The sequence below is a fragment of the Apis mellifera genome, linkage group LG1 (assembly GCF_003254395.2).
Source record: "Apis mellifera strain DH4 linkage group LG1, Amel_HAv3.1, whole genome shotgun sequence".
Classification (NCBI taxonomy): Eukaryota; Metazoa; Arthropoda; class Insecta; order Hymenoptera; family Apidae; genus Apis; species Apis mellifera.
Window position 1 is genome coordinate 6,875,906 of NC_037638.1, and position 13,938 is coordinate 6,889,843.

At 32.3% G+C, this 13,938-nt stretch overlaps 2 protein-coding genes across 6 annotated transcripts in view; one reads left to right on the forward strand and one right to left on the reverse strand.

Annotated features, from left to right (window-relative positions):
* Nucleotides 1–13,938, forward strand: part of LOC726243 (flotillin-2) — a 96,804-nt gene that overhangs the window by 28,034 nt on the left and 54,832 nt on the right. The window lies entirely within an intron of this gene.
* LOC410745 (glucose dehydrogenase [FAD, quinone]) lies at nucleotides 5,523–10,425 on the reverse strand. Of its 3 annotated transcripts, none has more exons than XM_394221.6 (5): nucleotides 9,942–10,425; nucleotides 9,440–9,606; nucleotides 8,129–8,354; nucleotides 7,497–7,810; nucleotides 5,523–7,192 (listed from the first exon to the last, which is right to left on the reverse strand). In XM_394221.6, the coding sequence occupies exons 3-5, from the start codon at nucleotides 8,264–8,266 to the stop codon at nucleotides 5,806–5,808; spliced, it is 1,839 nt and encodes a 612-aa protein (XP_394221.1). In that variant the 5' UTR covers nucleotides 8,267–8,354; nucleotides 9,440–9,606; nucleotides 9,942–10,425; the 3' UTR covers nucleotides 5,523–5,805. The 3 variants fall into 3 exon arrangements, with proteins under 3 accessions (XP_394221.1, XP_006565047.1, XP_006565048.1); XM_006564984.3 differs by having other exon boundaries at nucleotides 9,031–9,606; XM_006564985.3 differs by lacking the exon at nucleotides 8,129–8,354 and having other exon boundaries at nucleotides 9,942–10,424.

Below are 13,938 nucleotides of genomic sequence, written 5' to 3' on the forward strand. Positions count from 1 at the left end.
TCTAAACATAAAAAATAAGATGTGGAATCTCTTAGGTATACGTATACGTATACGAAATCAGGTTAGATCAGGTGTTAAGTTGATTGAACTTTCTTTTCAAACTTTCTGAAAACTCAAAAAAAATAAAAAAGTATCTGTTCCATTTAGATTTAATTAATAACACGATAAATAAGTTTAAATTAAAAAAAATATCGATAAGGAGGAAGAAAAAGATAGCATGATAAATGGCCACGTGTGAGTATGATTCAATGTGAATATGAATATTAATAAACTGAAAAATGAAAGCTATCGTAAAATTGAAGCTAGCCACCAATTCACTTCCGGTTATTATTATTAATATAAACATATTATTAGGGGCCTTCATACGTGTTGCTTTCTAATTGCACGCAAAGTATTACGCGTGAACGATCAATTATCAATTACGCACGTTATGCACACCATGAATCCGGTTCTCTGCTTGTTTGGGTTCGTGTCATAAGGAATAAGCAAGAGATCTCCAACTAGTTTTCTTCGAGATTACGATGGCGATTACGAGAGAAGCGGAGGAAAACAATCGAGGAAAATTTTGTAATAATTTTTCTTCGATTTTTTTCCCTTCCCCCTTATAATATAATTACGCGACACGAGATGTTCATTAACATTTTTTTTTTCATTCCATTTTAATCGATTCTTTTATCACTTGTTGAAAAGATTGATTAATACTGCTATAAAATGAAAGGGGGGGAAAAAACATAATTTAATTAATCTCGTACGACGATAAAATTTGTATAAATACATTATTAACTGTTTGAATGGGATTCTTAGATGATTATTAAAAAATATGTAATTCGATACACGTATGCAAAATGTACAAGCCATTTGATATTTTTACCGGTATTTAATTAATATCCATAAAATGAAACGGGAATTGTTTAGAAACTCTCGACATTGCACAACTATATAAATTCTAAAAATAATCTCTGATGAAACGAGAGAGTTGGGTAAGTTCGTTTGGGAGACGGTTTAAATCCTTCTTCTTCGAAACTTACATTCGCGCGAATTTCTCAAATTTCTCGAAACGTTTCCACCGCACGGAGACATCGAACGTTGGAAAAAGCGACGGAGCTTTCAAGAGAGCTTTTCTTCATCTTCGTCGATTTGACGAAGACGCTTTCTTTTATTATTATATTATCCCCTTGTAAAATATTCCCTGCGTGGTGGCTCGCAACCGGCTCGAATCGAAAATACAAATGAATACAATTTGCCTCGTGCAATACGGCCACGGGCCGACTTTCACCGCCCGCTTTTCCCCTCGATGCGTTCCTCGCGAGGAATTCGTGAAACTCGCCCAACTTCTCTCGTCCCTCTTCCGATTTTTCCGCCTCCTCTCGCGGTATTTCACCGATTTGTGAAACGAATATATATAAAGAGTGCAATTTTTTCGTCTACTCTTACTGTGTAGTGTAGATAATTCTTTCGATCTCATTGGAAGAAATTTAATTTCTTGGAAACAAGGTACGAAGTACTGTAACTTTTTACATATTTTTATGATAAACGATTTGAATTTTTTTTCTTATTTTTAAATTAAATATTTTTTGTATTTTTGACAAGGAAAAGGAAATACGTGAATTTGAATACTTTTACGATAAAAATATTTCTATATACGAATTGAATTTTTTTTTATTATTAAATTAAAAAAATTATTATTTTATATATTTTATATATTATATAATATATTTATATTATTATAATTATTATTTATAAAATTAAATTATTTTTGGTAAAAAAAAATTTGAATAATTTTTTTTTTTTATATAATAGCACTTATGTTACTATTAATTGAAAATAAGGCATGGATCAATCTTTTCACTGCATTAATCGTTTGAAGATCTTGGTTCATTGAGAACGATTCATCCAGTTCGTTGAATCTCGTATTGTCTTCTCACCTCCAACTTCTTCAAGATTTTATTAGCGAAATCTCGGGGGGGGGGGGGGAACAAGATTTATGAACCGCGAGATTGTAAAACGAGATCGAATAATGAGAGAAGGAACGATTTCACTATCACGGAGATAGGCAAAGACTGCTACTACTCGCTTTTAAATTCAGTATTGTTGTTACTTCAGCATTGTTACGGAGTTTTAGATGGAGGATATCAATTTTTTACGCACGCAAATTTCAACTGGATCGGTGAAAGTAAAGAACAGGAAGAATCATCTGAATGAATACATTGCGTTTATTTAAATTTTACAAATAACCTATTCATTTGAAAAAAAAAAAAAAAGTAAAATGGTTTCAAAATTGGTAGGTAGTAAACTTTACAAATATTTTCTCAAATTTCCAAGTGTGTTTCAGGCTTAACAATCATCTTAAAGTCATCAAGAAATATCTTCTAAATGTGTGTCAGGCTCAACAACCATTTTAAATGTGTATTAGGCTTTAGAATCATTTTCAAACGTTAAGATACAATTTCCAGAAAAGTTTATAATTTCTTCAAGTATGTATTAGGCTTTAGAATTTTTTTCAAAGCTTAAGATACAATTTCCAGAAAAGTTTATAATTTCTTCAAGTGTGTATTAGGCTTTAGAATTTTTTTCAAAGCTTAAGATACAATTTCCAGAAAAGTTTATAATTTCTTCAAGTGTGTATTAGGCTTTAAAATTATCTTAAATGTGTATCAGGCTTTAGAATCATTTTCAAACATTAAAATACAATTTCCAGAAAAGTTTATAATTTTTCCTAGTGTGTATCAGGCTTTAGAATCATTTTCAAACATTAAGATACAATTTCCAGAAAAGTTTATAATTTCTTCAAATATCAGGCTTAATAATCATGTTAAATGTATATCAGGCTTTAGAATCATTTTCAAACGTTAAAATACAATTTCCAGAAAAGTTTATAATTTTTTCAATTTGTATATCAGGCTTAACAATCATCAAAAAACATTTTCCAAAAAAGAGACCACAATATATATCCAAGTGTGTATCAGGCTTTAGAATCTTTTTCAAATGTTAAGATACAATTTCCAGAAAAGTTTATAATATTTCTTAGTGTATACTAGGCTTAACAATCATCAAGAAACATTTTCCAAAAAAGAGACCACAATATATATCCAAGTGTGTATCAGGCTTTAGAATAATTTTCAAAACGATTAAGATACAATTTCCAAAAATTCTTTTTTTTTTCAAGCTTTTCAATCATCTTGAAGTCATCTAGAAAGAATTTCCAAAGAAAAATCAGAAACATTTTGAGAGGCAATTTTTACAAAAAAAGAATTTCTAAAACAAATATCTTGCCATCTCTTTGAGCTTTGAGGCAACGTTAAAACTATCAATCTATAAATAGAAGAGAAAACCTTTCAAAACCTTATTTCCCCAAATGCGTACTTAAGAGAAGTCCTCCCAATCAACGACGCTCGTCGAGGCTAATAAATCCTTAATTTAATTCAACGCGCGGTCCAGGAAACGGGGAAACGGAAACGAGAAATCCTGTAATGCATTTGGTGCACAACCTCTTATGTAAAACGGTGATTCGTTCGTGAAAGTCCGCCCGCGAATCCACGCTCTTCCGAGTTCGTCTTCCACGCTCTCCTCTTCTCCCACGAGAAGATCCTAAGATCGTTCCTTATCGTTGATTATTTCCAGTCTCGACAATGTATTATATTTATCGCGCAACATATACATATATATATGTACATAAAAGTGATGATAATTCGCTTTTTTTTTTTTAATTTTACAATTAACATGTTCCTGGAATATCTTCGTGGAGAATAATATTTTTATTCCTTTGGATAATTTCATAATTTCATTTCATAATGATTGAAGACGAGGCAAAATTTTAAATAATTATCTCTATCATGGGATAGTAAAAAAATATTTCCAAAGGAATTTATTTTAAACGAGAGATAAATTATTCTGTGTACAACTTTTTAATATATTGTTTTACGTAAAGTTTCATTAAAATTTTAATAATTGAATTTTTTTATACTGTAGTGTATAAAAATTTTTTATGACTGATAAAAGTTGTAAAATATCTCTCGTTTGTTGAACTGCGTAGATATATCGGTGTTTGCGTTGGACGAAGCGAGACGGAGAGATAGAGGTAGAAAGAGAGGGAGAGTGTCACCGCGATTGGACGGCGGTTGACGCACGCTGTCATCGCGTCGTGAAATTTTTCAAGAAACGTTTTTCTCTTTATCTACCATGAAACGATCTTTTTTATTCGTTGTTCTACGAACAATCGACACTCGAACATCTCGAGGTATCGTTGAAGATTCTATTATATTGAATTTATCATTAAGAGTGTAACGTGAAAGTGGAAAATTATTCGTATCGTGCGATGGAATGAATTCTTATCATCGATCGTAAGAATAAATCATGCGGTTATCATACGCTGAATTAGATTTAATAAAAGAAGGTAGGATGGTAATAGATATTTAGAAATTAAAATACGTGTGAAAGTGAATTTAATATTTATTATTTTAAAACATTAACTTTTTATTATATTAAATTTCGTAAAAATTTTTTTTAAAGAAAATATTCAAATTCTTTCCTTTGAATCTAGATCGTTGTCAAATTTAGAAATCGGAATCTTTTTTGCCGAGATAGAGAAGAATTTGCTAAGCAAACTTTCCATTTTCCAGATTTTCCTCTCGTTTAACATTTGACGTTTAACGTTTAACGCGTTTTCATAGAATCGAAGTGAAGTTTATTTAAAAACGCACTGTTTCTATTTTATTTCGATATAAATAAAATCACGTAAATAGAGAATATTGGAACACAAATAGCGCGACACTTTTATATCGCGATTATACACCGTGATTCGATCTAAAAAAAAAAAAAAAAAAAAAGAAAGAAAAGAAATTTCCTTCACATTTCTTCACAAGGAGATCGATTATCGATGCAAGAATAATAAATAACGGCACGTTTAAATTATTCGTATAAATTATATTATATACACATATAAATAGATTACATTATTACAAAAATAATTTACACGTAAAATATAAGAGATTCGAAAATATCAAGGCATTTCGATGTTTGTTTGGATTATAAGTGTTCTTATTTATTGTTCACGTAATGTATCTTTGACAAGTGATGACTCGATGTTAAATAACTTTCAATACCAAGTTTTTTCACAGCTCGTTGGTAAACGTGAAAGTGTGTTTCACACTTCCTTGCAAGTCGTGCTTCAAAGTTAAGTCGGATTACGTGCGTATTACTCGTTGCTCTGCGCAAATGTTTGTTCAACGTAGAAAAAAAAAAAAAAAGTTTCCCTCGGGAGACAAACAGATCGATAGAATATTGTCTTAACTTTTTCCAAATTATTTCGAAAATAATTCGAACGATTTTTCCCATTTAACAATAATAAAAAATTGAACACTTTCAAACCTAAAGCTAAATCTTTTATATATTATTATTCAACAATAATAAAAAAACGTTTAAAAAAATTCAAACGACACATATATTTGGAATAATCTTTTTTTCCCTTCTTCTCAAAGAATTTTTCTCAAAATTTTACTATTGAAGGGTTCTCTTTCCTGCAAATTTAAATATCAAACTTTTCACTTTTCGCGATAATAATTACATATCACACATTCTTTTACATTATTCTTTAAAGACAACAACAAATAAAAAACGAACAATCACACATCAAACGACACACATATATTAAAATAACCAATCCATTCTCCTTTCTTATATCTCCTTTAAATTATTCTTTAAAGACAAATAAAAACAATTGAAAAAATTTAAACGAACACACAACACTCATATATATATATATAAAAGAAATTCCGTCAACTGTCACGAATCCATTCTCCCCCCTCCCTAGCGCATCCAATCCTCCTTCACCATATCGCTCGCCTTCTCGCCAATCATGATTATCGGCGCGTTCGGGTTCCCGCTCACGATCTCCGGCATGATGGATCCGTCCGCCACTCTCAATCCCTTTACCCCGTACACCCTGAGCCTTGGATCGACGACAGCGGTGGGATCGCTCCTCGGCCCCATCTTGCACGTGCCCACGGGATGATAGATGGTGAACGTGAAATGCCTGATCGCGCACTCCCAATAATCGTACGTGTCGAATGGATACCTGTGACAGCCGGGCATACGGATCGTGTGCGGCCTCGAGCCGAACCTCCTGAAAGCGGTCGTGTTCGAGACGCTCATCGCTATCCGTATACCATCCACCAACACGTCCACGTCCTCCTTCCGTGTGAAATAATTCGGATTTATGTCGGGATAAACCAACGGGTTCCTGCTCTTCAATCGTATCCAACCGGAACTCTTTGGCCTGAGCAGGAGCGGTAGGATCGACCAGGTGTCGGCCCCCGTCAACGGTTTGTACATCGTGTTGTACACGCTCTCCCTGAGCCCGAGAATCTTCTTAATCTGCTCCCCGTCCGAGTTGATCGAGCTTGGAAGAAAATGGAACTGGATGTCCGGATAATCGTCCATCTTGTCCGCGTACCTCGTGTTGACGAACGCAACGCCCTCTACGCCCGAGTCCGTCATAGGCCCCCTCTCGTGGAGGACGTATTGCATCATCACGGATAAGGTTTGGAAACGGTCTCTCTTCAGGCTCACCGGCTCGTCAATGACGAACGTGAGGCCACCGAGACCCACGTGATCCTGGAGGTGGTCGCCGACCCTGAGATCGGATATCACGGGGATACCGAACTCGGCCAGATGCTCCTTGGGTCCTATGCCGGACAGCATCAACAGTTGCGGCGTGTTGATGGCGCCAGCGGAAAGAACTATCTCCCGTCTAGTTCGTATGAAATGGTGGCGCCCGTATCTAAGTACCTCGACCCCCGTCGCCCTCCTCCCCTCGTTGAACACTATTCTCAACGCTTGGGTTTTCATAGCCACGTGAAGGTTCGGTCGGTTCTTGACCGGCCTGAGGAACGCCTTGGCCGTGGAGCAACGGCTGCCCCGGCGAATCGTCCCCTGGTTCAGCATGAAACCGGTCTGGTACGCCCCGTTCACGTCACGGTTCGCGTAGCCGAGCTCTTGGCCAGCCTGCAGGAACGCGATCGACAATGGGCTACGCCACGGCGATTCCTGGACGGTCAGGTAACCACCCGTTGCGTGGTACGGAGTCCTGGCCAGGTACGGATTCCGGTTGTCCTCGGACTTGAGGAAGTATGGGAGCACATCCTCGTAACTCCAACCTGTGTTGCCCAGTCTCGCCCAGTTGTCGTAGTCGCGGCTGGAATGATTCGTACTCGTGTGATATATACGGTATATATGTGTATATATAGATATACGTGCATATATAGTCGCGTGATGTATAGAGAAATGGATTTGGAATGTCGGATTTATTATATAGGTTTTATTATATAGGCTTGAGTAATGAGTATATAATTTGGGAATAGAGGAATTTTTATGAGTATGCGAGTTTTAAATTTCGTCGGGCTTGTTTAAGGGGAAAATCGATAATTTTATCAAGTATTGGTTTTTTCGGGTTGTATCGTAACGGATCGGTCGATAGAAGATTCGAATTACTGAATTACCGATTACCCCGGACATAAACCATGGCGTTCAATACACTGCTGCCGCCGAGCACTTTTCCTCGTGGCCAGTTGCATCTGTCGCCGATCATTGCGAGGCAATAGGCCGATGTGGTGGGCGGTGAAGTTTGATATTTCCAGTCCATGTCTGTCAGTTGCATATAACCAGACAGTAAAGGGACATCGGAAATTTCAGTCTCGTCGCCACCTGCTTCCAAAAGCAACACGGTCCAATTGGATACCTCTGACAATCTCGATGCGACCACTGCACCGGCGCTTCCTCCGCCGACCACTATAAAATCGTACATTCGTAGAAGCTGAAATGAAAATTGGAAATTAATTTTGTTTGGTTAGCATTGTGGTATTATAATAATAATAATAATAATAATTGCATAGAATTCGAAAGAGAGAAGAGTTGTTCGAAAAGATACGAGTGAAAATGATAAATATCTATTTATCGACCGTTTCATCTGTTTTATCGACCATGAGTAACACAGGATTGTGGATTTCTCGAATAAAAGATCGATTGGATTTAATTAAATTCTAAAGTGTAGATTCGATTAAGTAATACGATTGATACAATTTTAATTTCTTACTCGAGTGTATTTAATTAGAGATTGAAATTTGAATCAAACCTGTTTCGTATCGAAAAGATGAGATTCTGGATCCTCTTGATTGTATTTGTATATTGTCAAACCGATAGCTACAAGGGGAATCAAAGTGAATCCGAGAATCGATGTAGCACTGAATAAAGTAGTTAATCCTATTGCCATTTTTTTTTTTTTTTTTTTTTTTTAATTAAGGTTTCATCAAGCACGTATCCAATTGTCTGATCCAAACTCGATATTAAAAAGTTCAAATCTAAAATGAAGTGAAATTTTATATGATCAATATTTATTAGTATCTTATAATTTTTAAGAAAAATTTATACGAAATGTCTAGCTACACGTTCAAGTATCTCAATAATGAAATCAATCTGATTGAAATCAATGAGATGTATATATATTATAATGAAATTAATTAATATTTTTTTTTTTACAAAGTTAATATGACAACAAAAAAATATTATCATTCATAATCATATCGCATAATATGAATGAAAAAAAAATGAATAAATTATATTATTTTTTTTATGATAATTAATTAAATTATTATGATAATTTTATATTAACGATTCATAACTAGTTTAATATATGTTTTATATAAATATTTATATGATAATTATATGTTAAAATAAAAATATATGTACATATAAATATGAAATATTAGTTTTATAATTGATGCAATTAAATCGATGCAAATCATCGAATCAATATATTTTACAATTAAAAAATATATATATATCTCACTATAAATATTACATATAAAATTTTTATTTAACAAAATTTAAAAAAATATTAATTTGAGAGTTGTATATTTAATCCAAAATTAACAAATTGATTCCTCCCTTGAACGTCTATCTAGAATATCGATCGATAAAGAAATAATTTAGATAATTTCGATAATTCGAAATGATTGAATAAAAAAACTTAATTACCAGAGAATCTGATCTGTGCCAATATTTTCTTTCTTTCTTTCTTTTTTTTTCTTTTTCACAATAGCAACGAAAAAAATTCGAAACACCTCACTCGATGATAACACGCGACAAAATTTTTCAAAACATAAAAATCACTATTCATCGAATCACACGTGGAAAAAAGAAAGGCACGAAAGAAAGAATTACACTAGAATTTCACTTCATTACCGACGATGTTAACAGATTTCCACCAAATTTCCTATTCCCTCGTCTCACAACCGTTTGCACGATTTTTCCAATCTTCGTACGTACGTGAAAAATTTTTGTGGATCGACGTGGCTGATCGGAGTGAAAATGAGAGCGAAAAAACACAAGCACTGATTGCCGAGAGTGAAAATTAATGACGAATAGGTACAGTCTTTCTCAATACCTAGCCTCGTCTTGACCTCTGTACCGCTAACTTCGTGCTTTTCCTTCTCTCTCCCTCTCTCGCCATCTTCCTTCGTCAATTGTCATTACGTTTCTTCCTTCCTGGATGATAAGATTGCGAGATAGATCCTCATTCGCCATTAAACTTTTTTACCTCATTCTTCGATGCTTCGAACAAAAGAAAAATCACTTATGTCAAGATATATTTAATCTTACGATTTCGCGTGAAAAGATTTTTTTTTTTTAAATTATATTTTTAATATCATCGATTAAATTAAATTTATTATTTTCTCTTTTCTCAAATTATTCTCAAATATATAATTTATTATTTCGTACGTTTATTAAAATCAGAAATTGTTGTGTAATTTTGGTTATTTTTTTTTTTACATTCAAAGTTTAAACAATTCTATCGAATTTTATTATTAGAATCACAAATGAAAAAAAAAATTTTGTATCGATATAAGGATTAAATAGTTGGAATTATTTTTTTTTTTTCTACTTACCTACAATCTATCCAGGATCCATCGAGCCACGCAACGAGATCCCAATCAGCCAAATTCAATTTTCCTCAATGCCTCATCCCAGCCACCAAAACTTCCTCGGGAGAAAAATGTTATTTCCACGAGTGGCACCGCGCTATTATGGGAACCGTTCCAACGTCCGCCATAAAGGGAACCGAATTCCACCGCGCACGAGAGCATTGCGCTTGCATTAAAAGTCTCGGCGTGCGCCTGACCTGTCTTTCTCTTTGCTTTCATGGCGGCAGCCGCGCTCGATTTTCGCTTATCGAACCGTGTTCAATACTTTCACCCATCTCTTTTCTTCTCACGATCCACGCTTCACTTCAACGTATTATTTTTGCGAATAATTCGTCTATATATCGTTTATAACTCCTCATTGTTTCGTTTCGTATTTCTAACCTTGGTTTCTGATCGAAATCTACGATGAAAGAGATCATCATCCTTCCGTTAATTCGCGCGATGGACTCGGGATGGCGCTCTCGAGATTATTCGCGCGCAATGAAAGTTGAAAAGTAGTTACGTTGAGAAGTAGTTAGATTTATTTTTTTTTTTTATTGTTGTCAAGTTTTTGTTAGTAATTATAGAAATAATTCGAATAAATGATTGGTCGCGAAAAGTGATATGTAGTTGGATGTTTGATTATTATTTTAAATGATGAAAAATTTTTGGGACTAATTGTACATTTATTGTTTGTTCTGATTTAAAATTATAATTGCGACTTTCGTAAATTTTTAACCGCTTAATTTTTCAAAAATATAATAAATCAAGGAATATTAAATATTCGCCTTTCGAATAATTTTTAATAACGTAAATTAAACATTGCGAAATTACAAAATGTTAGCAAGGGAATTAAAAAAATTTATGATGTATATAAATAGCTGATTTATTTTTTTTTAAGCAATCCTTTTGCGTAAATCGGAATCAAAAAATAGCTAAAGATTTCTTTTTACATCGATTTCTAAACTTAGAATTCTTTTATCAAAAATATTATTGAAAATAATTAAAAATTGAGTGACAATAGAAAATTTTTAATAAATAAATTTCTATTTAAAAAAAATTATGCAAAAAAAAATCCATAAAGACATGCATTTTTTTGCATATCAGTGTGTTACAATCTTTTCGATTTCATCAGATAATTAATTAGATCGGTGAAATCACGATTTCTCGTTGTTGTTAAAATAGAAATATATAAGGAGTTGGGAAATATAGAAAATATAAAGAGTTCATGATGCGTAATATACGAAGGATGTTGTATTTTATAAATGTTAAATGATGTTTTTTTTTTTTTTTTTTTAAATGACAATCGAAAGCAACTTGACGACGCGTATATTCCGGAAACGTATTCACACGTGTACTACTTTTCTTGGATACCTCTATTCAAATAGTTTCACGCTCTGACTGCGTGTTCTAGATTTGTTCTATTAAATTTATCGTTTTTTAAACGTAAAAAAATTGCGTAGATTTTGTAAGGTTGATAACTCGTGATTCGAAAAGGGAATTAGCGAATAACGATGTATAAAAAAAAAAATCTAAAAATTTGGAAATTTTTATTTATTTAAAAAATTTCTCAAATTTCATAATCTTATTAATTATGTTAACACGATTTTTATATATTTTTTTTATGATAATATAAAAATATACAACGTAATGTAAAAATAGAAATAAAAAGAAAAGATAAAAGTCGTGATCGAAAGAAAGGATGATATTTCAGAATACTTCTTTATCGGTTAAGAAAGATCGACGACGAAATTGCACGCATCTTATTATGAATATATGAATATATTTTATGAAATTTCGTGTCTCTCTGTGTGTGATATATCGATTCCAAAAAAAAAAGAACAGTATTTTTTTATCAATCTTACACTTAGTTTTATTTATCGTTCAAAAATTATTTTATATTTCAATTTCGCATTTCACATATTTCCGAAGGATTTCAAGCTCATAAAAATGCACGAACAAGTAATTTTTAAAACTGATCCACTCGTTGCACGTACATTATGAATATCGGTTTCTGCATTTATAAAAAGAATAGATAAATTGCTGACGTATTGCAAATATTGAATTTGTAGATTAATTATTTTTTTTATTACCGACTTGACGATGAATTTTAAATTTATATTTTATTGAAATCGAAAAAATAATCATTTCAAAATAATGTTTCTTCTTCTCATGAAAAAAAAAAAACTGTAAGATTCCAAGATATTATTTGCATTACAAATAAATTTTATATTATCATTATCGTTCAATTTCTTCCATCCCTTATTAATTTAATATTCGTGTTAACTCGTGCTAACTCGTATTACTTCGTGTCAATTCGTATCAATCCTTAGCAGTCTAATCTGTTCCATTTGAGGATTGGATGACTCCTGAATTTTTAACAAAGATGTTTTGTAGCGTATAACTTATAACTCATCCATGACTTCGACCATTCAGATGTCGCTGTATGTATATATTTGTCGCTGTATATAGATTTCACATAGTCTACTTTCACGAACGTAAATCACTATTTTATTATCGCAATTATAAAGGATTTAATTAGCCGTTGTTAATGACATTAATCGTGACCATGTTTAGACTCTTACCATCTCGCTTCTTGTTACATTAATTACTCGAGAAATTGCCGATTGATGTAACTTTTCAAGAGAAATTCATGATTTTGTCTTTTCTGTATATTATTATATTCCGTTAAAAGCTATTTTTTTTTCTTCTTTTTTTTTTTGTTTTTCTTTTGTTTTTTTTTTGTAAACGATCAGTATTATATAAGTACGTTTCTAAATTTCGTTGAAATTATTTTTATTGCGGAATACATTTATTTTGCAAGATTTCGACTTATATAACTTTCTTTATAAACAATTTGCACGAATTGACAAGAAAGATAAATCCGATTCTCGTCTCTTTCTTGATTTCTTGTCCAACGATGAATTTTTTTTGTCCATCGTCGTTACATTATTTTTCAATAATCAAATCGTGAAAATATATCTCATCATAATAATATATATATATATATATATATATATATATATATTATATATATATATACATCACTACGATATTTCCTCTTAAGAATTATTTCATCAATTATTTATCAGTTCAGAAAAGTATTTAAAATGGATAAAAAAAAATATAATGTAAAGTACAAAGAGAGAAAGAGAGAGAGAAAAGAGATGGAGGAGAAAGTCAAGAGATATTTAAAAAAATAATACAAAACCAAATATGATTTATCAAATATACGTATACGGCGATATTTCAACATTCCACGTACGAAGTAGCATAAAAAAATTTTATCTGAAAAATCGAGAGGCAGAGAAAATTTCTCATTATCGTTGCGTTAAGTTACGTAACGAGTACACACGTGAAATTTACTTTCATTCGTCTAGACGAATCAACGCCATGTGTTCAAGGACGTTTAAAAAGTGTATACGCATACAAGTAAACGAAGAGACGAAAATTTTTCGTCAATTTTCTTGCTTTTATTTTTTTGTAATAATTACACGATGAACGAATAACGATATATCATTATTGATTTCGTGAGTCTTTTCTTTCTTTTTCAGTCGATAATTTTTCTCAACAAACTGGTTTAAATCGAAAGCCATTCGCCACGTTTTGTTGGGTCAGTTCGTAAGTTCGTTCGCTTCTTGGCGGGCTTTTTAAATTACGCAAATGAATCTTTTCGTATATTTTTTGAAGAATCGGTTTTTTACAAAGAAAAATATATTTGTTAATAAATTTTATCGCGTATACAATCACAGTTTTATTAAAGATATCGATATATCGCAATACATTTATTACGAGAAAAAGAAATATTGGCTACAAATTTATTCCGTGTGACGTTTATTTCATTCAAAATATTTTTACACGATTGAATTATCAACTTTCATTAATTACACAGAATTTCACACAAAATATATTTATTTATAGAAAATAGCTGAACAACCGTCAATAAAAACAATCCGTTTATCTCGAGAAAGCCATACATGTA